At 44.0% G+C, this 22103-nt stretch overlaps 2 protein-coding genes across 2 annotated transcripts in view; both read right to left on the reverse strand.

Annotated features, from left to right (window-relative positions):
• Positions 1–2347: 2347 nt before the first annotated feature.
• Positions 2348–8285, reverse strand: NPM3 (nucleophosmin/nucleoplasmin 3). The gene is made up of 6 exons (XM_035133938.3): positions 8166–8285; positions 6548–6633; positions 5990–6109; positions 5133–5226; positions 4025–4176; positions 2348–3218 (listed from the first exon to the last, which is right to left on the reverse strand). Exons 1-5 carry the CDS (start codon positions 8239–8241, stop codon positions 4043–4045), a joined length of 510 nt encoding a protein of 169 aa, XP_034989829.1. The 5' UTR covers positions 8242–8285; the 3' UTR covers positions 2348–3218; positions 4025–4042.
• A 10331-nt stretch (positions 8286–18616) lies between these two features.
• Positions 18617–22103, reverse strand: part of OGA (O-GlcNAcase) — a 29298-nt gene continuing 25811 nt past the window's right edge. The window contains exon 16 of the mRNA XM_035132881.3: positions 18617–20735. Coding sequence (XP_034988772.1) covers positions 20599–20735 — 137 coding nt within the window. The 3' untranslated portion in view covers positions 18617–20598. The remainder of the gene's footprint in view (positions 20736–22103) is intronic.

The following is a 22103-nucleotide window of genomic DNA, read 5'->3' on the forward strand; positions in this document are numbered from 1 at the left end:
AACTGTATCCCGATGGCATATGGAGTTTTAAATGAATCAGCAAAATTTGAACTGTGGACTGCTTGAAGGATCACACCTTACCCTTGATGCAATCACATGGAGACTTTGAAAAGGGGAAATACGAAAGCTAAGTTTATTATAGGAAATACATGATGGATAGGAAATACCCTAGTTCTAGCTAACTAAGGTGAATGTTACTGCAGGAGAGAGACAAAGGAAAGACACGTTCTCTCCCACGATGGTACGAAAACGAGAGGTAAGCAGGAAGTGAGGTCAGACACCTTGAGTGTCAGTCTAGCTGCATCTGATGAAAGGTCAGCCCAGGTTATATACTCTCAAGAGTAGACTCATTGACATTAGGTCCATTAACTTCAATAGGCCTAGCCTGAGTAAAACTTAGTTGGATGCAACCTTGTGCCATTACTATACAGTATTATGATCTAGGGCCTTCCAACGAAAATGTGAAAACAAAACCATTTCGTCACTGTAGCAAAGCAGGCCAAGGAAAGCTCTAGGCACCAATCATGATGGCAAGTCTGCCATCTTGTGGCTGCATAGCCTGTTGCTTCATGGAAGTCCTACAGCTGTTAACCACTAACTAGTCAAACCTTTTGGAGGATCCGTACTGGAGTAGGGGCTCATTGCCACCCTCTTCTCATCTGGAGGTAGGAGAATCCCCATTCCCTTAAAAGAAAAGAGAAAGGCCGGTTGCTTCAGCCACTCCCAGAGATAAATTTTGAACAAAAACAAGCTCATACCTGAAGGTTTTTCTCAGCCTCTCTACTGCATGCCCAAAATCCCTTCTAGAGATAGGCAGGTAAGGTGTGCCATGTGCTGTAGGTACTTATAGCAGGAAGGGAAGGTGATATGACATTCAAGCATCACTACTTCAGGGAGTCCCTAACTAGCCTTCAAGAATCATATTCCGTGGGCGGATAAACCATATTGCCTCTTGCAAGATTTCTCAAAATATCAGAATCATAATACTTAGAGCAAAACTGTATATTTACAGGATATGAGTACATATCTAGTTTTATTAAATTAGATATGGGAGATTCTTATTGGCAAGGAGGACTTACCCACCAGTGTCAGAACAGGTATCAGCTAGTAACTTTAGGGGAAGGTTCCAGAAAAAGCCATAGCTGAGTGGTAGAGTGCATGCTTTTGCTTGCAGAATGTCTGACTTTCAAAATGGCTCTAGGTACAACTGGGAAATATTGAAACCCTGGAGAGCTGCTGCCAGTCAATATTGGCAGTGCTGAGCAAGATGCACCAATTGTCTTGACTTTGTATAGCCTGGAAGCTCCCTATGTTGCCACGTTCTCACTGGCACCTATGGGGACTTTTCTCCCAAGGCTCTTAACTGCACTTGCAGAGTGATTGTTCCACCTGCACTGGGGAGGGAATAAACTTCCCTACTACCACGCTGCCTTCCCAGTAAAGATTGTGTACCCTCTACCCCAGACTAGACCTGCAACTGAGTGGGGTCATACATGCTATGTATTAACAAATATTTAGACCCAAGAGAGCACAGAGTGAATGGTAATTTCTTTCACTACACAGTTAATTCTGCCTTGGCATGATATGTGAACCCACAGTCCTCTTTTAACCTTGGCTTGCTTGGTCATTCGACCCCAGATACTCAACAAGCTACAAAGGCACAAGGCGAAAGCAGCTGGAAACCAAAGCTAACTTTGCAGAAACAAGCCATGGTTCAATCATGTATGGGAGAACCTGCAGTTTTTTAAATGAGCCATGGCTTGGTGTTATGAATGAACCAGGCAATTACCGGTATATCTCAGTCAAGTAATATAGATTTTGTAGTGAAGTGTAGTATTGGGAACCTTTAGTCAAGGAAATAATAGGGCTAAGACATTAGTATTTTTTACAGGGCAATGCTATGTCTCCTTCAAAGGAAGTCCCATTACTCCTAGATTAGGGGTGCAGAACTATAGTCTTTAGTAGTGCTACTTGCTTAAAACTTGAATACTAATTGTGTATTTCTTGGCCATTACTGACATGTCTATAACTCTTTTATTAATTCTACTGACTTATTTTAAAGTAAAAACTATCAGCTATTTAAATTGAAGAAAAGCAAGCTCCCAGATCTCGAAATCAGGCAAACTGGCAATGCCAAGATTGGTGCTCAAAGTCACTTATATGTTACTACAAGCTGAGGGAGCGATCCTGTGTGAAGCCACTTCTGGGAAACAGCAAGAAATCCTTTCATACTCATAATGTATTTCGAGAGAAGATAAAATCCTGTAGCTGGAAGGTGAGAGCCATGGTGTTCCATGGCTCTCGATTCCACACTTCCCACCAAGAAAAAAGTTCAGAGTAGTCCACATATTGCAAAAACATTTATTCCAAAAAAGCAAAACTTGTTAGAAGAGATGGCAAAGTGTGAAAACAATTATGTCCACAAGTCTCAAATGCAGCTATAATCCATGCCTTATTACTAATTCACGCACCGCTCTTGACCTATAAAGGATGAGATGAAACAACAAACAGGAACAGAACACAGGTTCTGTTCCTTCTCCCTGGCACAGAGTACAGTTGGAAGCAATCATTTTAAAAACACTTTACAATAATGGCATTTAGAATATGGCTAATACAATATGAACTAATACATATATGGTTTTAAAATTTGATTAAAAATAAGATCTGGTTTCACTGCATAAATCTGTCTGGGCACTCCAAAACCAAGAACTAAGGCACACAAGCTTCAAGAGTAGGAGGCTCAGCAGATAATTCATTTCTTTTAAAATGTTTTTATTGCTTTTTGAAGTGAACAAACCAACCAACCACAGACATCACCTTTCATTCCACAGGTATTACTCATTCCTTAGGGAACATGTCCGTTAAAAAGATGTAAAATGCATAGGGAACATAAAACTTGTGCCCCTCTCTTGATTGCCTCACCTGCAGAGAAAACAACCTAACACACATCAACAGCAGCAGTAAGTTTGGGCGCCTTTCGAAGTACCGAAAAAATCTGACCAGAAGGCACAACAGGCACAACAGTTTTCTCAGGGGGGAAATGTGTTTGAGGCGTCTTCGGAGATTTGCCAAACAGCAAGCTATTCCCCCACGTAGTCAATAGCAACAGTTACTTGTGTCAGCCATCAGCTTAGTATAGAAAATATGAGAAAGGTTTTCAAGACGTTCAGCTGCAGACTAGTAGCACTGCATTTTAGGAAGAAGAAAATCAGCGGCACCTGGAAGGAAGAAAAAGTTCGATTATGTGTGGTGGTGTAAGTTTCTATGCACCCTGCACACCAAAAAGCCTTCTTCACCACAGCTAGCCACACGCAACGGAGAAAGTCAACTGCTCAGTGATAGAGCATTTCCTCTGCATGCAGAAGGCCCAAAGTTCAAACCCCAGCATCTCCAGGTAGGGCAGCAAATGTCCTCCTTCTGAACCCCTGCACAGCTGCTGCCAATCAGTGTAGTGGTTTGATTGCTGGACCTTGGAGAGCAGGGTTCAAATCCCCACTTGGCCATGAAGTTCACTGCGTGACCTTTGGCCACCATTCACTCTCTGCCTATTCTACCTCCCAGGTGGTTGTGAGGATAAAAGTATGTGGTGACTCTAAGCTCCTTGGAGGAAAGGTGGGGTATAAATACAATACAGAGGGAATATTGAGCTGACTGGACTCTGCATACGGCAGCTTCCCTTATCCCTATGGCTCTATTTCCTCCCAAGGCCAGAAAACGGATGACAGTGTAGGGCTGGTAGGCCCGGTTATATTAAAAAGCAATTCTGGTGGCATGGCTGCTGTCACGGAGTCAGCTCCTGTAGCTGGAAGAACACCAGAGTAGAGCAAAAACAGCTGACGATGTAACCTCTCCAACCTTAGCACTGCAATGGCCCAAGTGGGCCTCCTTTTCAACCTGCTGTGGCAAACAGCACAGCCAACGGTCACAGATGATGGGAGATGTTTTCCAATGAGATCTGGAGAGCACCAGATTGGGGGCATCTGTCCTCGTTTCTCAGCTGCCCAACCTCTCCACAAACACATACCTTCAGGGAGATGTCAGGCTAAGACCTGCGTTGCTTCTTGGCTGGCTTGATAGGAGATAGCTCCCCTTCCTCCTCTTCCACGGACTCGTCCTCCTCACTAAAATCCTCGCCATCTTCACTGAACTCATCATCCGAGAGGTCCTTTTTGTGAACTGAAAGAAGCAGCTGGAACTGTTACTTTGCCCTATGGCCTGGGGAAATGCCCCCAGCCCCCCTCCTCTCACCATTGCTAGCCAACTTCACCCCATTCCTAAGGGTGTCTCAAGTGGTGAATTACCTGTGCCTGCCAAAGCATCTACACAACATCCCCCAGCTTCAAAGAAGGGCTAGGTACCCATGAGATGTGTGGCCAAGTTCTCCTTCTCACTTGGAGGATGGCAGGACGAGTAACCTACACGCAACTCTGAACAGAGCGCATCACTGAGCAAAGCCACACATCGGGTGCTTATGACTATAGCCTATCTTAAAGTGCCCCCCCCCATGCCTCAAGACACCTCAACAGTGCCTTCCAAGGTGCCCTGGCTCTCCTTGGCATCTACTATTGTTGTTGTTGTTGCTGCTGCTACTTTAATCACAGGAAAGCAAGATTCAGCTTCTAGCCATCTTGCTTTCTTTACCCCACTCCAAGACAAGGAAAGGAGGGACACAGGGTAGCTGGAGTTGGGGCCTTGCTTTTCAGTGTGATCAACCAAACAACTTTTTTTTTAAAGTAAAGAGTAGGGAGCAAAAGGGAGACCCACTGCTGCAAACTGGGGGAAAGTAGCACTCATGTATTTGATGGGGACAGTTTCTGTAACCAGGTATAGCCACTTTTCCTTCAAGGGGGGTGGATTTTCAAGTATGTGGTTCAGCTTGTGTGGCTCAGGCCCAGCCTCTGCCTTGTACCCAGTTTCTTGTCTTTTGCCAGTCCCCCCGTGGCAGCCATTTTGTGGTTGTGGCCACAACAGTTCCTCAAACTCTGCAATGTGCCCACAGGCGCAAAATGGAAGGAGGAGTCTGTGTCACAGCAGATCCCTCCCTAAGAGAGAACACCCACTTCTCATCTCTTAATTTCTAGCAACCCCCTTTGCTCTCCGTAGCTCCCCAAATCCCAGTCCAGCCTCCTTACAGATTTGGTGTTGTCCTGCAAGGTGGACAGGGCCAGATCCTGAGCGCAGGCGGAATGTCACCGGGGGTTGGAGCTCGAAATCTTCCAAACACAGCTGAGAAAGGAGAAGGAGAGGCAGATGTGATGGAGGAAGGAATGTCTCCAGATCCCATTCAGAGCAACCAGACTCTGAGCTTTCTTCCTCCCCTCTTGCTTCCGGGCTAGAGAGCCAGGGCACTAGCAAGTCTATTTTCTATTATCCAAGCCATGAAATTCTCGCACACAGCTGAACGGGATTGACATCTTTCCGCAGGGCCTGCAAGACGGAGCTGTTCCGCCAGGCCTTTGGTCGGGGTTCAGTCTGATTCTTTTCTTTCTGTATAAGAACAAGCATTAAAGAGGCCTCCTAGCCTGCTCACAGGTCCTTTATGTGCTACCTAGTGGTAACAGTTGGCCCTGGAGAATATTAACCACTCTCAATTTTACCCGTGGACTGCTATCTGTCCAGATTTTAAGAGACATTTTAATTAATTGATTGCCTGTTTTAATGTTATTTTTATACTGTGTTAGTTTTATGATGTTAGCCACTCTGAGCCCGGCTCCGGCCAGGGTACAAATGAAAATTTATTATTATTATTATTATTACTAACAACTGGAACGAATTAAGTTCTCACTGACACCTTTCAGGGCACACTAAAAACACTGCATCAAACCACACATTTGAACTGATGACCTAAAGGGAGCCTGCTCCATGACAAAGGTCTCAGGTCTTGCAAACCCAGCCTTCTCCCCCACCCTCACCATGTCTTCTTGTTAGCCCTTTCAGACCCTGTAGCCACCACATGCCCACCTCCCATGCACCCAACAGTTTCTTTTACCGAAGGCTGGCACGACAACTTTAGGTTGGCCACTGGCACCACAATCTCCTGGTCCTCATAGTCGTGCCCCACAAACTCCACAATATTGCACTCATCCTTGGCACCTTCTGACAGGCAAATCTTGAAGATGGAAGGACAAAGTGGAAAGAAGGGTAAAAACCAAAATATTCAGCAATACTTAACAAAGAGATAATACCCCCTCCCCAAACCCCATAAAGAACAAGCAGCTAGGAGCCAGGAATGTGAGATCATCCATTAACAGATGCACCAAAAGAGTAAAAAAGCATAACCTCTACCCAAAGGCCTTCTGGGGAACTTTAGGTCCCTCTTCAAAAATAGGAGCATAGAAGTCCAATAGCTAACTTACAGCACAAAACTGGGCAAACTTAAGATTTCTCCTAGTTTGAGGCTCATCCTTCCAGGTAACTAGCAAAGAAACCAAGTGGTGCCTAGTATTTGAAGAGGGATTCGCCTGTGTAGAACTCCTGGTCACCTCTGGCTACTAGTTGAGTTCTCAAATACTAAGTCATGCTAACGGCTCAGGATGTAACCCCTCACCATATTCAGAGCCAAGATATGATCAGAGTCATCTTCGTCAGACACTTTAAAAGTGTAGGATCGGGTACTGCTGTTCAGCTCACATCCTGGGGTGTGGGGAAAGAGAAACAAACAAATATTGCAACCGGTAAGTCAATTTTCTAAAAGCAGCAGATTTGCAAGAAACTGAACAACTTCCTTCTTAACCCTCTCGAGACAGCTATTTGAAATATTTATAAAACTTTTAGAATGGTGTTTTCTTCACATGCTTCTCACTTTAAGCTGTTAGGTATTCAATTTATTATTGTAGAAGTGAATGGGAAAGTGAAGCTACCAAATGCATAAGCTCTCTGGGTCCCTTCTATCCTCAGCAATTTCTCAAAAGAGGGCAAGCAAAATAACTTGGAATTCTACCTTAAATTCATTTTTGTTTGTTTATAAGGGCACTAAATACTGTAATCTTCCTGCTTTTTGGGGTGGGGAAGATATTCATGAGTGGACAAAATGCAGTGTTGGACCCCAGGAGTAATTTTTTCTCCTGGGGAGGACAATTATGCTCTATGCTTGCTTTACCTTAACACAGAAGTTAACATTTTCATTGTGTACATTTATAACACCCAATTCTTCTTTGTAATGTCCTTTGTTTGAGTGGGGGGAACATTAGTTACCTTCCATTATTTACTACGAGTTCAATATTTCATCTGGGCATTTTGCACATGTCCTTGTTTTACTCCCCTCCCTCCAGCTATTCCTGATTGACCAATGAAGAAATTAAATTAACATGACAACATCTGGGTTAGTCAGTGTTTTGTTGGACCCTACTGTAAATAAAAATAAGGTGGGGATGGGGATAAGGTGTGTGATTCAAGCTAAAAGGTATTTTTCACTATTGCAAAAGAAGTTGTGCCACTCTGCAAGATGGCGTTTGACCATTTGGAAACAAATCCACTCTTTGCAAAGTATTCATATTTACCAGTCACAGTTTTTAAATCTTCCCTTTCTTGCATGCGTTTTTGAAATTAATCAGATTATCCCCAAAATCTTTTTAAACACATTTCAGATGCAATAATTCGTTTTAGTTTTCTAAAAAAACTTGTATTGCTGTCATTAATATAGCTACGAGATCTCATACTGCATGTAAACATTATTTGCAGTCTGATTCTATGTACCCGAAGGCCGAAGGAAGTCTCACTGGGCTCAGTGATGCACGTGGACTCCAAAACCCACGTGCTGTTCTAGGGTCAAGAAATATTCGCCGCTCGTCCAATTACAACATGGGCAGATCTTACAGTACGAAAGATCTAATATATTTTCGATGGGAAATACACCTCCTCCTCCTCCAAAGTAACGAGCCAAGCAAGCCACGTGGGCGCATCTGGGGCTTTAAGAAGCACACGCGGCACCAGGATAACTTAGCGTCGCCACGCCACGTGCTTCCGGGCCTTGAACATATAGAGACCCAGTTCAAACAAATCCCATTACGGACCCAGATCCCAGTAGAAGGTCCCTCTGAACAACCCCAAATGCCTTTTCCTGTTTTGCCCCAAAGGGCCCCGTTTCTCCTCCACCACCTACACGCTCGCCTATCCCCGTTTCCTCTCTTTCCAGGCAGCGACAGGCCAGCCCTCCTTCAACTCACGGAACAAGAAGCTGCTGGTGCAAACCGACGGCTTGACTCCATCCGCGATGCACTCCAGATCCAGCAGAGAGGCCATGGCTTGCGCCGAAAGAGAGCGAGGAAGGACGAGGCAGGAAGACGCTCGCGCAGAAGAACCACCTACTAGCCCGGCCCGGCTTGGCTAAGGCCGCCCCACCGGCAACGCGGATCCCTCCTCCAATAGGCGGACAAGGTAGGCGGCCCCTCCGAGGTAGGCGGGCGAGGTGGGTGGTGGGTGATCTCGTTTGGTTTGGGGAAGTTTTATCTGCGCCTTTTTAGAAAAGTCTCCTTTTTCAGAGAGCGGGCGTGCTTTCGTTGCTTTCCTCCCGGAAGGAGAGACTGCGCTGTTCGTGCAAGGATCATGCAAGGATCCGAAACTAAATGCGTAGTCTTAGCTGGCGCGGGAGGGTAGGAGAGAGAGAGAGGGATCACTCCGGGGCGCCTTGGCCCGCCCCACGGGCATGCAATAGCTCCCGGGCCTCTTCTCGCTGCATATCAGTGGGTGAGCACTCCAGCTGGCTAGAAGTGGAGTCGTGTCTGCCGTGGACGACGCAGGCGGTATGCAGAAGGTCCTGGGTCCAGCCTCCTCCTGCAGTCCGGGTCTCTAGCTGCGGCTGGGAACGAACTGCAGGAGAGCCGCTGTCGCCGAGACTGCACTAGATGGGTAGAAGCAGGGCCGGATTTAGGTTTGATGAGGCCCTAAGCTACTGAAGGTAATGGGGCCCTTTATAGGTCCAGCTGTCCTTTGTCAGCAACAAATTGTCGCTGTTTTTTGGGTTGAATATATGGTAATTCATGGACCCAATACAGTAGGTATCTAAAGCCATTTGCACATGTAAAATGTAGGCACCCTATATATAGAAATGAGCAAACCAGTGATATTCTAGGGAGCAGGCTAGTAGATCATCATAGGAGCCTACACAACACAAAACACTGTTGCTGTATGTAGGTTTTGGTTTATTTGTTTTTTATCTTATATTTTGGAAATGTACAGGGGTTTTTTTCCCCTGTAATTTTTTGGGGGGCCTCCAAGAGAGTGGGGCCCTAAGCTATAGCTCTTTTAGCTTTTACGTAAATCTAGCACTTGGAATTAGGGATGAGGCAGTTTCCCTGCATTTCCAATTATTCCTGGAACTCTGGATTCGCCCAGGAAAACTGAAGCGGCTCTGCCTGCTTTGTAAGGGCCCCGTTGTTTTCTGGTGTCAGCAGCAGTTTCGACAAAATGCCAGGATCTTTCTGCAGTGGAGGGCGCAGCAACTCCCTTGCTGAGTGTGGCAGCCACTGCCCCCAGAGAAAGGAGGGTTTGAGTCCTTTGCCGTTTACACTAAGGCAGTGATGGTGAACCTATGACACGTGTGTCAGATGTGACATGCCCTCACAGCTGGCACGTGCCCCATTCGCGCTGCTGTTGTTGTTTTCCCCCCATTTGTTCTCCCACTCCTCCTACAGCTTGGCTCCTCCTACAGCTTGTCTCCGCTGTTAAAACCCAGATCCTTTTTTTGTTGTTGTTGTTGCTGGTAACTAGAGATTGGTTTTTTAACCCTTTCTGTGCTGTTTTTTCTGGCACTTTGGCAGACTATGATTGGGTGTAACAGCGTTCGTTTTTTAACCTGTTCTGTGCTGGGGTTTTTTGTGCTTTGGCAGACTATGTCGGTGTTGCGTGTTAGTTCCAGCGAAGGTATTATTAGTCGTTTATTTCTGTTCTCTTTCCCCCCCCCCAAAAAAAGCGCAGCAGCTTTGGGGCATCCCCCCCAAAAAGCAAAGCAACTTTTGCACACACACCCAAAAAAACCTCCAAAACTTTGGTTAGCAGCTCCCCCCAAAAAGCTCAACAACTCTGGGCACTTTGTGATAAATAAGGGGTTTTTGGTTTTTCTCTCGAAGTGACACACCACCCGAGTTATGCTTGGTTTTTTGGCAAATTTTGACACACCAAGCTCGAAAGGTTGCCCATCACTGCACTAAGGGGTGTAGAAATGGTTGGGGTTAACCTACCTACAGGGCAGCTTCTCCACCATTCACTTCTCTCACCAGCTTTAAATTGCAAACGATCATGAGTTTGTATTAGACTCCCCCCACCCAGCTTGCATGGAAAGAAGAGAAGGGGGAATCATGCTTTCGCAACCTATGAATTCAGCAAAATAGTAGTTTCATCTGCTTTGAGGCATCTTCAAGATGCCTTGCTGCTGGAGCAGATATGCACTCTAGACCAGGGATGGGGAACCCGTGGACCACCAGGTGTGGGTGCTCTCTTCATCCCCAGCCAGAATGGCCAGAAGTAGTCAGGGATGATGGGGGTTGTATGTCCAGCATCATGTGCAAGTTTCCCATCCCTGTTCTAGGGAAAGGATTAGTGTAACTGAAAATGCTTGGTTACAGGGCTCAGAGGCAGACTTTGGCGATCTTTGGTATGACGCCCTGTGTGAGGCCAAAATTTGGCACCTTCTAATGCAGGCACCCCCAAACTGCGGCCCTCCAGATGTTTTGGACTACAATTCCCATCTTGCCTGACCACTGGTCCTGTTAACTAGGGATCATGGGAGTTGTAGGCCAAAACATCTGGAGGGCTGCAGTTTGGGGGTGCCTGTTCTAATGGATCTTCTCAGTTCTGCAGCCCCTTGGCATGGCGCCGTGTGCAGGGGAACTGTCTACACTGCCTTAAATCTGGCATGGCAGGGCTGTGTTGCTCACAGATATGTCATAGGTAGTGTTTTGATCCAAGGCATCCTGGTAATCTTAAAATGAGAGCAAAAGAAGCTCACAAGGGTCAGTTCCTTTCTAAATAAAATATATAGCGGCTGGTTTGCAGACCCGACCTGGCCCAAACCCTTTGGGGCTATGGAGACCCACACTGTGGTTTCAGATGGGCAGTACATTAATGTCTTGGCCTACCTTCTGCTTTTAGCAATCCTACCTCACTTGCAGCCATCTGTTTAGGACATCAGGACTCTCCACTGCAACCATCCCCTCCACAGAATTAGGGACCTGGAGGTGATGATTATTCACTCACTTGCCATAGCTCTGTAGCAGCATCTAGGAGCCTTTGTTCTGTCATTATATGGTTTGGAAAACGACCTGTGCCATTCAGCACAAGGCTTAACTTCCTGTAGAGATGAGGATCATGTTAAGATGAGCCTTAGTAGAGATTTAAAAACCAATCAAACACAATGGTATACCCTTTTTTGCAGCTCACTAGACTGTCAGCTGGCCTCGCATAGAAAGGCGGCCATTTTTTCGGCCAGCCATGTCAATTTCCCAGCTGTGAGTTGAAGGCAGGGGGTGGTTTGCTGAATGTCATATTTATAGTATTTTATTTCTGGGCAGTAAAAACAAAAGGGTTATTGCCCCAGTGGGATACTGATGAGTTTTCCTGGTAGCTAGTTTCTGCTGTCAGATGTTAAAAGGCAGAAGAACTCAGGAGCAATCCCAAAGCTGCCTCGTACAGAAGCAGACATTCTCTCCTCGCAGTAAGGCAGTTTCCTTTCCTGTCTTGTCAGAAATTTCTGCTAGTTCTGAAGAGCAAAGCGTTTGGTCTTTGTACTGTACCTCCAGTTGATCTGATCCTATGTAGTTACAGTGTGTTCCCTTCCCCGCTTTCCAGCAGTCTGAACACAGAAGCTCCTTACCTTTCAGACAGAATCAAATAGGGTGCAAAGTGTTGTGGATATCCTCCATGGGAAGCAGATGATTGGAAGTTGTGCAGTTTCCAGAGATAAAGTAGGGTCATAGAATTGTAGAGTTGGAAGGGAGGGCCGTCTAATCCAACCCCCTGCAATTCAGGAATCTTTCGTCCAACATGGGACTCGAACCCACAACTCTGAGATTACGAGTGTCATGCTCTACCTACTGAGCTATTCCAGTTGCCAAGTTTAGGCCTGGTGTATGGTTTTCCTACCTGAAAGGATCGAACTGAACTAAACCTTTGAAGTACCTTTCATGATTCTGCAGTCCTTCCTCACCAGTGCAGGGCCCCCAAATGGCTGCAGAAATGTTGGGTGAACCACAGCACACCCTTGTTCATGCAGAAGTTAAGTCCCACAGGACGTAAGTTCAATGGGACTTACTCACATGTCAGTTTATATAGCATTGAAGAAGGTGAGGCTCGAAAAGGATTGGTCCATTTCTATGGTGGAGCAAACTACACCAGGCTTCTTCATATTATTTATTATTAAATTTGTATACCGCCTGAAGATCATAGGGCAGTTCACAGCCGAAAAATACAAAATACAGAATAAAACAAAACAAACCAATAACCGCCATCCCACAGACACATTTAAAAGGCCATAGAATGTTAATCAGCCAAAGGGCTGAAGGGAAATGTTTTCACCTGGTGCCTAAGGATATGCCTTACTTCTTGTACTTTCTCATACTGTGCCTTAAGAAACCCCTACCATTCACATTGTCCTTTTTATTTTCCCAGTTGTTGTTTTGCTGTTGTTGGTTTTTTTAAAATCCTACTGACATTTTTGTGCTGCCTTGGTGGTTTTTTGCTTGGCTTTCCTGTATTTACATTGCAATTGTTTGAGTGCAACCACCCCTGGGAATATTATTTGAAAGATGGTATGAAAACACCTATGGTAAGAGGCAGCAGTACCCTTAAAGCCAGGGGGTGAGAACCTCAGGTGTGGGAGTCAAATGTGGCCCACTAGGCCTTTTGGGACTCTCTAGAGCAGGCATGTCAAACCTGCGGCCCTCCAGATGTTTTGGCCTACAACTCCCATGATCCCTAGCTAGCAGGACCAGTGGTTGGGGAAGATGGGAATTGTAGTCCAAAACATCTGGAGGGCCGCAAGTTTGACATGCCTGCTCTAGAGCCCTTTCCTGCCCCAGCCACACCCTCTTTGTCCAGGATTTGGAATCTTGAAAATTTTCGCCTGGCTGCGTTGCATCATTGATCTCAAGGAGTGACTCTTGTTAGAGTAGTGACTCTAGAGGATAGAGAGGGGTGTGAGAGTACAACTGGACATTAGGCTACTGTACAAAAGTGAATTTTATATTTACTGTTCTGTCCACTTTTCCCTTTGGCCCCACACACCTCTGGCATGTTGCCCAGAAAGGAATGCAGTATTTGGGCTAAAAAATATTTCTTGCCACTAGCTAAGGCTGCGGAACACACAGGGGGCTTTCCAAGTATTTTGCTATTCTTATACATAAACCCTTCCCAACTAACTGCCCAACCGTATACCATGTTTCCTACAAACTTCCTGGATTTCCCCAGGGAGATTCATCTGGCACCTTCCATATACAGTCATGCAGTGGTACCTTGGGAAACAGACGCTTCAGGTTACAGACACTTCAGGTTACAGATTCCGCTAACCCAGAAATAGTACCTCGGGTTAAGAACTTTGTTTCAGGATGAGAACAGAAATCATAGAATCATAGAGTTGGAAGAGACCACAAGGGCCATCCAGTCCAACCCCCTGCCAAGCAGGAAACACCATCAAAGCATTCTTGACATATGCCTGTCAAGCCTCTGCTTAAAGACCTCCAAAGAAGGAGACTCCACCACACTCCTTGGTAGCAAATTCCAGCTCTTACTGTCAGGATGTTCTTCCTAATGTTTAGGTGGAATCTTCTTTCTTGTAGTTTGAATCCATTGCTCTGTGCCCGCTTCTCCGGAGCAGCAGAAAAAGAACCTTTCTCCCTCCTCTGTATGACATCCTTTTATATATTTGAACATGGCTATCATATCACCCCTTAACCTTCTCTCCTCCAGGCTAAACATACCCAGCTCCCTAAGCCGTTCCTCATAAGGCATCATTTCCAGGCCTTTGACCATTTTGGTTGCCCTCTTCTGGACACGTTCCAGCTTGTCAGTATCCTTCTTGAACTGTGGTGCCCAGAACTGGACACAGTACTCCAGGTGAGGTCTGACCAGAGCAGAATACAGTGGTGCCTCGCTAGACGAATTTAATTCGTTCCACGGGTCTTTTCTTATAACGAAAAAATTCGTCTAGTGAGTCCCATAAGAATGCATTGAATTTTTTCCGAATTGTTTTTTGCCCATAGGAACGCATTAATTGAATTTCAATGCATTCCTATGGGAAATCGCGATTCGCTAGACGAAAACGCATTCGTCTAGCGAGGCAACCTCTGCTCGAAAAATCCTTTCGTTAAGCGGAAATTTTGTTAAGCAGGGCGTTCGTTAAGCGAGGCACCACTGTACAGTGGTACTATTACTTCCCTTGACCTAGATGCTATACTCCTATTGATGCAGCCCAGAATTGCATAGGCTTTTTTAGCTGCTGCATCACACTGCTGACTCATCACGCAGCGGCAGCGGGAGGCCCCATTAGCTGAAGTGGTACCTCAGTTTCAGGTTAAGAACGGACCTCCAAAATGACTTAAGTTCTTAACCTGAGGTACCACTGTACCTTGGTTTTCAAACAGAACGTGTTCCGGAAGGCTGTTCGACTTCCAAAACGTTCAGAAACCAAGACGTGGCTTCCGATTGGCTGCAGGAGTGTCCTGCAGCCAATTGGAAGCCGCGCCTGATGTTCGGCTTCTGAGGCAAAGTTCGCAAACCAGAACACTTACTTCCGGGTTTGTGGCGTTTGAGTTCCAAGTTGTTTGTGAACTAAGCTGTTCGAAATCCAAGGTACGACTGTATATCTTTAGGTGCCAGTCAAAAACTTGGGGACTGAGTGCATGCTTCTGAACATGCCACACTCATGACCACAAGTTTTTAAGAGAACTGTTGCTGCCTCCTGATTTCTGTTCTTAAGAGGGCCTCATTCATTCACTGGGATACCTCTAATGACTTAAATTAGTGTCTACTGCTAATAAGTGTAGCAGTTGTATAATACATTGCTTTTTTTTTTAAAAAAAAAAGGTCTTTAATCTTAACAAATAAAAATGCATTGCAATTCTGCTTAAGAGCTCGAATTAAAAAAAGGCTCCTCAGTATCCACCACTCCTCCTAAGCTTGGTTTGTGGCTTTTTTATTCACTAGCCTTCAGTCCAGCAACTTGACATCTGGAATAGCTATGCTATGTCCAATGAATCCATCTCTCCTTCACTCTTCTTCCAGGATTCATCATTGCACACTGAAAGTGATGGGGGACGATACCACACAGAATACAGTTGTATTACATTTCCATATCATCTCACTCAAGCATATATGACTGCTTCCCACTCTCTCTCTGCAGGCCTCTGGCAGGAGGCTAACCCTTCTTCGTGCACATTCCTTTGACCACAAACTAAGCCAATTTTCAGAAGACATTTTTTATTTTTGACTATACGCCATTATAAACTACAATTCCTTTGCTGCTCAGTAAGAGACTTAAAACATAATTAATTATACCCCAAGGCAAGAAACAAACGAGTAACTCATTCTGCAGACCGCACTCTTCTTTCAGAAGTTGTATATTGGGCAGAATCCAACACTGCATGGGCTTCTGCTTGCACAATGGGATCTCATCTTCCTCTCCTCCCTCCTGACTCCCCCTAAATCTGATCAGGAGGAACAAATTTGGAGGGTGCATGGGGCTGTAGAGAGGACAGGGAAATCAAATCCTGCTCCATAGAGGAAGACTGTTCCGTTTGTGCATTGACAATTGATAGAATTGTTGGCGTGGAGTGCCTTCCATTAGCTTTGGCTTGTTGCCCAGCTGTGCCCTTATCTGGACAAGGACAACCTATTGTTGTCTATGCTCCGTTAACCTCCAGTTTAGATGACTGCAATGTATTATACATAGGGCTGAAGATGGTTCAGAAACTTCTGTTAGTGCAAAATTCAGCAGCCATGTTGCTCACCAAGGCAAGACTGTTCGAGCTTATTACACCGATCCTGGTCCGACTGCAATGGCTACTAATTAGTTTCTGGGCCCAATTCAGAGTGCTGGTTTTTATAAAGCCTTAATTGACTCAGGACTGCAATACCTCAGGGACCACCTCTTTCCATATGAACCTACCCAGATACTATGATCATCCTCTGAGGCCCTTCTTCACGTGCCTCCTCCATGGGAGGTCCGGAGGGTGGCAACAATGCATTTTCTGCAGTGGCTCCCTTTTTGTGGAATGCTCTGTCCAGGGAAGTTCCGCTGGCACCATCATTATACACCTTAAGGTGCCAGGCAAAAATATTTCTCTTTAACCAGGCCTTTGGCTGATTTAAATCCAATGCCCCTTTAAAGTCTGTTGTGGAAAGGGGATTATTGGGTTGTCTTTGTTTTTAATATGTATTTTCTGATTTTTATATTGTGATTTTATGTTGCAAACTGCCCTGAGATCAATGGGTATAGAGCAGTATACAAATTTAAATAAATAAAATACAACCTACGTTCAGTTTAAAAAGTCCAAACCTAGGTACTCTTAAAGCTAACCAATGTGAGAGAATAGGGTATATACAGAGTAAGGCACTGCAACCAAGGGTTTGTAAGCAACCAACACCCAACAGAGGTGGCTGAAATACTACTACAGCAACCTATGAGGGATGATATCCACTCCTATAGGGAATGTGTGTAACTGCAGAGCTTCCCAATCACGTATCTCAAATCGCCTACTTTACCAGGACATACTTGTGGAGAAGGGGTTAGATCAAGACCTTTTCTGGCTCACACAGCCCATCTCAACCACAACTCCTTTTAAATGGCCACCACTTTTGAATGGTCTTTACTCTTGGTTGAGAAACATCCCAGAATGCTTGAGCTGAATTTCAGTCAGGGAACGTAAGCAATACGTAGTTGGTCCCCCTGTCACTGCACAGCAAGCCAAATTCAGTCTTTTACCTTCCCACACTCTATATGTGTAGCAGTTAAGATATGTAAAGGAGTAGATCCTTGGGATTGACAAAAGTACACTCTCAACTTCCAAGTTCCAAATCAAAGACTTTATTAAGGTTTGGAATAGGGAATCAAAAAATACAAAAGACTAGACAAGCAAATAGGAGAAAACATTTTAAAATCTGCACAACTGCCAACGTGCATGCAATTAGCACTGGTTCCATATGTCCAGTAAAAGACAATTTTTGATACGGAATGATTCCTAATTTAAGCCCTGTGGAATCTGAGAAGAAGATGAGTGGCATATTTGCCACAACCAACAGAGCTGAGCATTGACACTCTTTGGATTAAAAGCAGGGAGTGGGGAGATGAGCCAAGAACTTGACAGATGCTCCACTCCTTTCCTGCTGGAAAGAAATAGTGGATCTTGGATTCAAGTCACTTGCTTTCTATAAGCGGGATAGGCCACACTGTAATAGGGAGCTAAGCCATCTGGACAGGAAAACAGCCTCTTAAATGGAAGGGCTCCTAAGCTAATGCTTCCTAAGTTCAGTTACTCCAAAACAATGGAGACTAACATGAGTGATGAGTTTAACAAGTTGTTTTCTTATGAGAGGCTAACTGTTCTAGATAATGAATGTATTTGTGTTCATCATGCTTTTCATTGCATTGAAACAGCAGAGTAACGCTGGCCAAAAACTCCATAAGAAGCTCAATGCTCTGGGCCCTTTGCTCACTTTGCCCCACATTTGTCTGTGTATAGAAACGCGATGTCACAATAAAACACACAACTATTCTGCTCTTCATGCAATCTTAAGCTCTACAGCAAATTAGGAAGGAGGGGGAGAGATACTTAAATGCCTTGGATGAAGCAGTTTGTTAGAATCCTAATAATGTCCAGTATTAATGGAAAAGAAATCAAAGGTTTGGGACAGTACATTAAGTAGGCTTCTGAATGTCTCATCTCCTCCCACCTTCAAAACCTCTTTTTTGTTTTGTTTTTAACAGTCAAGTGGCGTATAAATTTTAGCATCATGGGAGGGGTCTTGCCCTAAGCCTTGCAAGTCGCTGCAGGACAACATCATGGAAGGGATGTTTCTAGGACCACGGTAAGGTGAAACTATAAAGCTCCCTTGTTATTTTTGCTATTGGATGCTGCATATTGTTTAAGTAATCTTGTTATATTTATGGTATTGAAATGGCTATTTTGCTATGTTGTCATGAAATTGTTTTTACACTGTTTGTTTGAAATGTGTTCCTATTTTCTTGGTTGCAAGTCACTTTGAGCATGATTTTTTGTGGAAAAGCCACATACAAATAAAAGGAATGAATAGGGTAAAAAAATGAAATAAATAGCCAGCCTCAATCATAAACTGGCCACCACTAGCTTCATCATATAATTTTAATTGCTCTGATTCTTTTATTTAAAAATACATTATATTTGACCTCCGAATAGCATCGTAGATTATTACACCCGCCCAACACAAATAAACCTTCAGAAGTTCCCTATGCTTCCTCCCCATGCTAATAAGGGTATTTACAAAATAGCAATGTTTAGGCTCAGCAGCAATGAACACAGCTCAAAAGCAAATCTGCTGTACTAAAAGCCATCTCTTCAGCATAATCAGCAGAATGCTCTAAAACACAGTATGAAGAATATTCTTCTCCACCCACTTTTCCTCATTCTGCAGCATTATACAGAGACGAGTCTTTACATTCACTTTGCAATTTATTCTATTTCTCACATGGTCTTCAAATACAATTTTACACAGTCCATTGTTCTGCTACAGATACAGTAGGTCTAAAGACAGTCATGAAAGTGGCATTCCAACTGTACACAATGAAAACTGATAACCATGAAAGTTGTGTCACTGCATCACTTTACAACTCTAGAGTGAGAGACTGACCCAGACTTTCAAGACCATCACACAATTAACTTAACAGTGATAAATTCATAAGTTTATGTTAACAGTATAAAAACCAAGATACCCCCCCCTCCCCTGAAATGTATAATGCCATGAATCCAGATGTTTTCTCTGGGATCTAATTAAAACTAAACCAAGTGGCTAGCTAGCTGCTTTGCATACACTCAAAGCCATAGAATCCTCATGAAGACCAATTTGGAATTATGCAAGCTCTATCATTATGGTTTGATGCCTTGCACTCCAAATGAAATGTACTTGCTGCAGTTTAAATAACTTGCTATTAAAACTGTTCTCATAGTGAACATATAACAAAGGCTGAACACCAGCATCTCGGAAGAGGCTGCAAAGTACACAAACAGTAAAATTTCATTTGAAAAAGTGTATAAAACCTCTTCAAAGTTTACACAGAGGGTTTTAAAAAAAGATTAAACTCAATCCTTTCAGAAGGGAATATTTTCAAAGGAAGCAAAAGCAGTTGACTGTAGCAGATGAGAAAAAGGCGGTGTAATGTTGACTGCCTGCCTCACGGGAACAAGGCATTATATGGAACAGTAAAAACTCCTTCCAAGTTATGGACTTACTAATATTCCTAAGCCATGCAGATTCCACTTATCTGATTTCAGGGGACAACTTAAATGCAGTGATAATAAAATTAGATAACCACTTAAATCTGTAAAATGTGCTTATTTTTGTCCACAAAGAAGTCTGTCACAAATGTGCATGACTAGAAGACCCTGATTTAGTCAGAACGACTGACATGGAAAGGTGGAAGCTGTAAATTGCAGTATTCCACCCACCCAACCAGTCTGGATAGGCAATCTGGCTGGCTGTCAGGGGCATCAAATGATTTCATGAGGTTGCCCTCTGACCAGCTTTCCCCCAGTAGGAGGCAGTGTCCTCTCCACCTTTGAAGAGTTTGTTCTCTAAAGGAACGGCCCTTCTCGATCAGCACTCATTTCCCCACAAAGCGGCATTTCTAATGAAGGGCACGAGGCACGGTAGAAAAGGCCTGTAGTGAAGTTGGCATCAGCCTCTCTTGTGGTTTGACATTATTCAAAGGTGCTGTCTCAGAATACCGCTTTGCTTCAGAAAGCAAAATTACTAAAACGATTAAACACAAAGTATTAGCATACAGTGAGTTTATATATATTTACACACTGAAATTTACACTTCTGCCACTGAGTGACTTTGCCACAGACAAATGCACAGTTTTTATCCCTATGAAGCACAAAGCTTAACCAATTCTTTAGAAGTGATGGTCATTCAATTTCCCTAACAGCAAGCATGACAATCAACAAAACCTAGAGTCATCAGTGTTTGTTTGTCCTTAAGCTGGCCAACACAGCCACCCTCTTTCCTTCTGTAATTGGAAAGATCCCATGTTCATCTCTCTCATCCCACTTCAAGAACAGGACACAGGGAAGAACTATTTCATGTCAGGACTTTCTGGAAAAGACAGCCATTCTGCTGAGTACAGAGGTGGATGCATGGAACTGCCACCAGTACCTTTTTGGGAACTCATGTGACTCTCTACATAATATGCAGTACTCCTTGGCACTTTGCTTAAGACCAGGAAATGAGGGTGACCAGTATCCATTTTCCAAATAATGTTTTGAGCAGCATCTCAGAAAGGGTAATGGATGAATTTTCACATAGCTCCTGTCAGGCCAGCTGACTGCTGCCTTTGCATGGAACAGCAACAAGATAAAACCTCAGGCTCTCCAACCATTACGTGATTACAGTATCAAAAGTTAACAGACAGTCTCCTTACAAGCTCCTTCCAAGAATAATGACATCCTTTGGAAATCCCTCCATTTTAGCTATTTCAAAGCATCCCAGTTTGCTGTAAAATTCCAGGATTCTTTTATCATCTGGTCTCACTTCACAGAAAGCCCCACGGGAGCCTGAAAAAAACACGAGAGGAGATATTTGGGGAGAGAGTAGAAGCAGAGAGGAGTCTTTATAATGAAGAAACTTCACAAACATAGTTTGATTTATCTAATCAATTCACATTGCATTGTGCAGTTGAATCAAGGTCACGAGTTATATTTTCCAAGTGTTTTATATTTTGATATTAATCTTATCATGGGCTGCTTTGGGCACAGTTTATTATGGAAAAGCAGCATACTGTATAAACAAACTATGTGGAACTAGTTGCATGCTTTTCTGGATCTCAGCTACTGGGTATCCACCAGTCTTCTCAGGAAGCTTGCATACAACTGTTCAAACTGCATAGCTGACTAGGACTTGCAAAGATGATGTGGGCTGCAGAAGTGGTTCTTCATTGGCTAAAAAAAGGTGACATCTCATCCATGAGGTGACACATACAGATCCAACTGAAGAGTCATTAATTTTAAAGCCAAAGGCCCTTCTGAACAAAGAAAACCAAGAGGGATGTGGGTAAATGGGCTTCATTTGGCAGGAAGTTCCACAGCAAGGGCATTACCACCAGCCCTTTCCTTATGTCTTACCAAACATTAGATAGTGAGGACACCTGGCATACTAAGGAGGGCTCTCTCTCAGGCAGATCTTATCTTCAGGCCATGGGTGGAGATGTTCATATTAGGGCTGGGCGATATCTGGTTTTCAGTATCATGATATATCGCCAACTAAACACCACGATATACCGATATATCACGATATCTGAAATAAGTTGGTGTAGATGTGAACATGGTAATGTCCTGGCAATTACTACTAAGTTACGGGTCTAAATTACCATACAGTGGTACCTCGGGTTACAGACGCTTCAGGTTACAGACTCCGCTAACCCAGAAATACCGGTAGTACCTCAGGTTAAGAGCTTTGCTTCAGGATGAGAACAGAAATCGTGCTCTGACGGCGCGGCGGCAGCAGGAGCCCCCATTAGCTAAAGTGGTGTCTCAGGTTAAGAACAGACCTCCGGAACGAATTAAGTTCTTAACCAGAGGTACCACTATACACTGATGAAATCATCACTTTCAGCAGGCAACCCAAAATGTATCCGAACAGGACTTTGGTTTTGGGCTTGGATACCAAATTGTGGTATTCAGATCTAGGACAATCCAAAATACAGTGATGAGTCATAGTGAATACAAATAATCCGGGAAAATATTGAACAACAAAGAATCTAAATTTGATGCATATAATTATATGAAAATTAACTCAGTGATAGCATGCTTCAACTAAACCATTAAAGATTCCTGGAGAATATATTAATGTTCTGTGCAGTTTTAGGGGCAATTTTCCCTATGTAAAAGAACAAAAAAACAAGTTGCCGTGTAACATTGCTGGTT

The sequence above is a fragment of the Zootoca vivipara genome, chromosome 5 (assembly GCF_965207765.1).
Source record: "Zootoca vivipara chromosome 5, rZooViv2.hap1.1, whole genome shotgun sequence".
Classification (NCBI taxonomy): domain Eukaryota; kingdom Metazoa; phylum Chordata; class Lepidosauria; order Squamata; family Lacertidae; genus Zootoca; species Zootoca vivipara.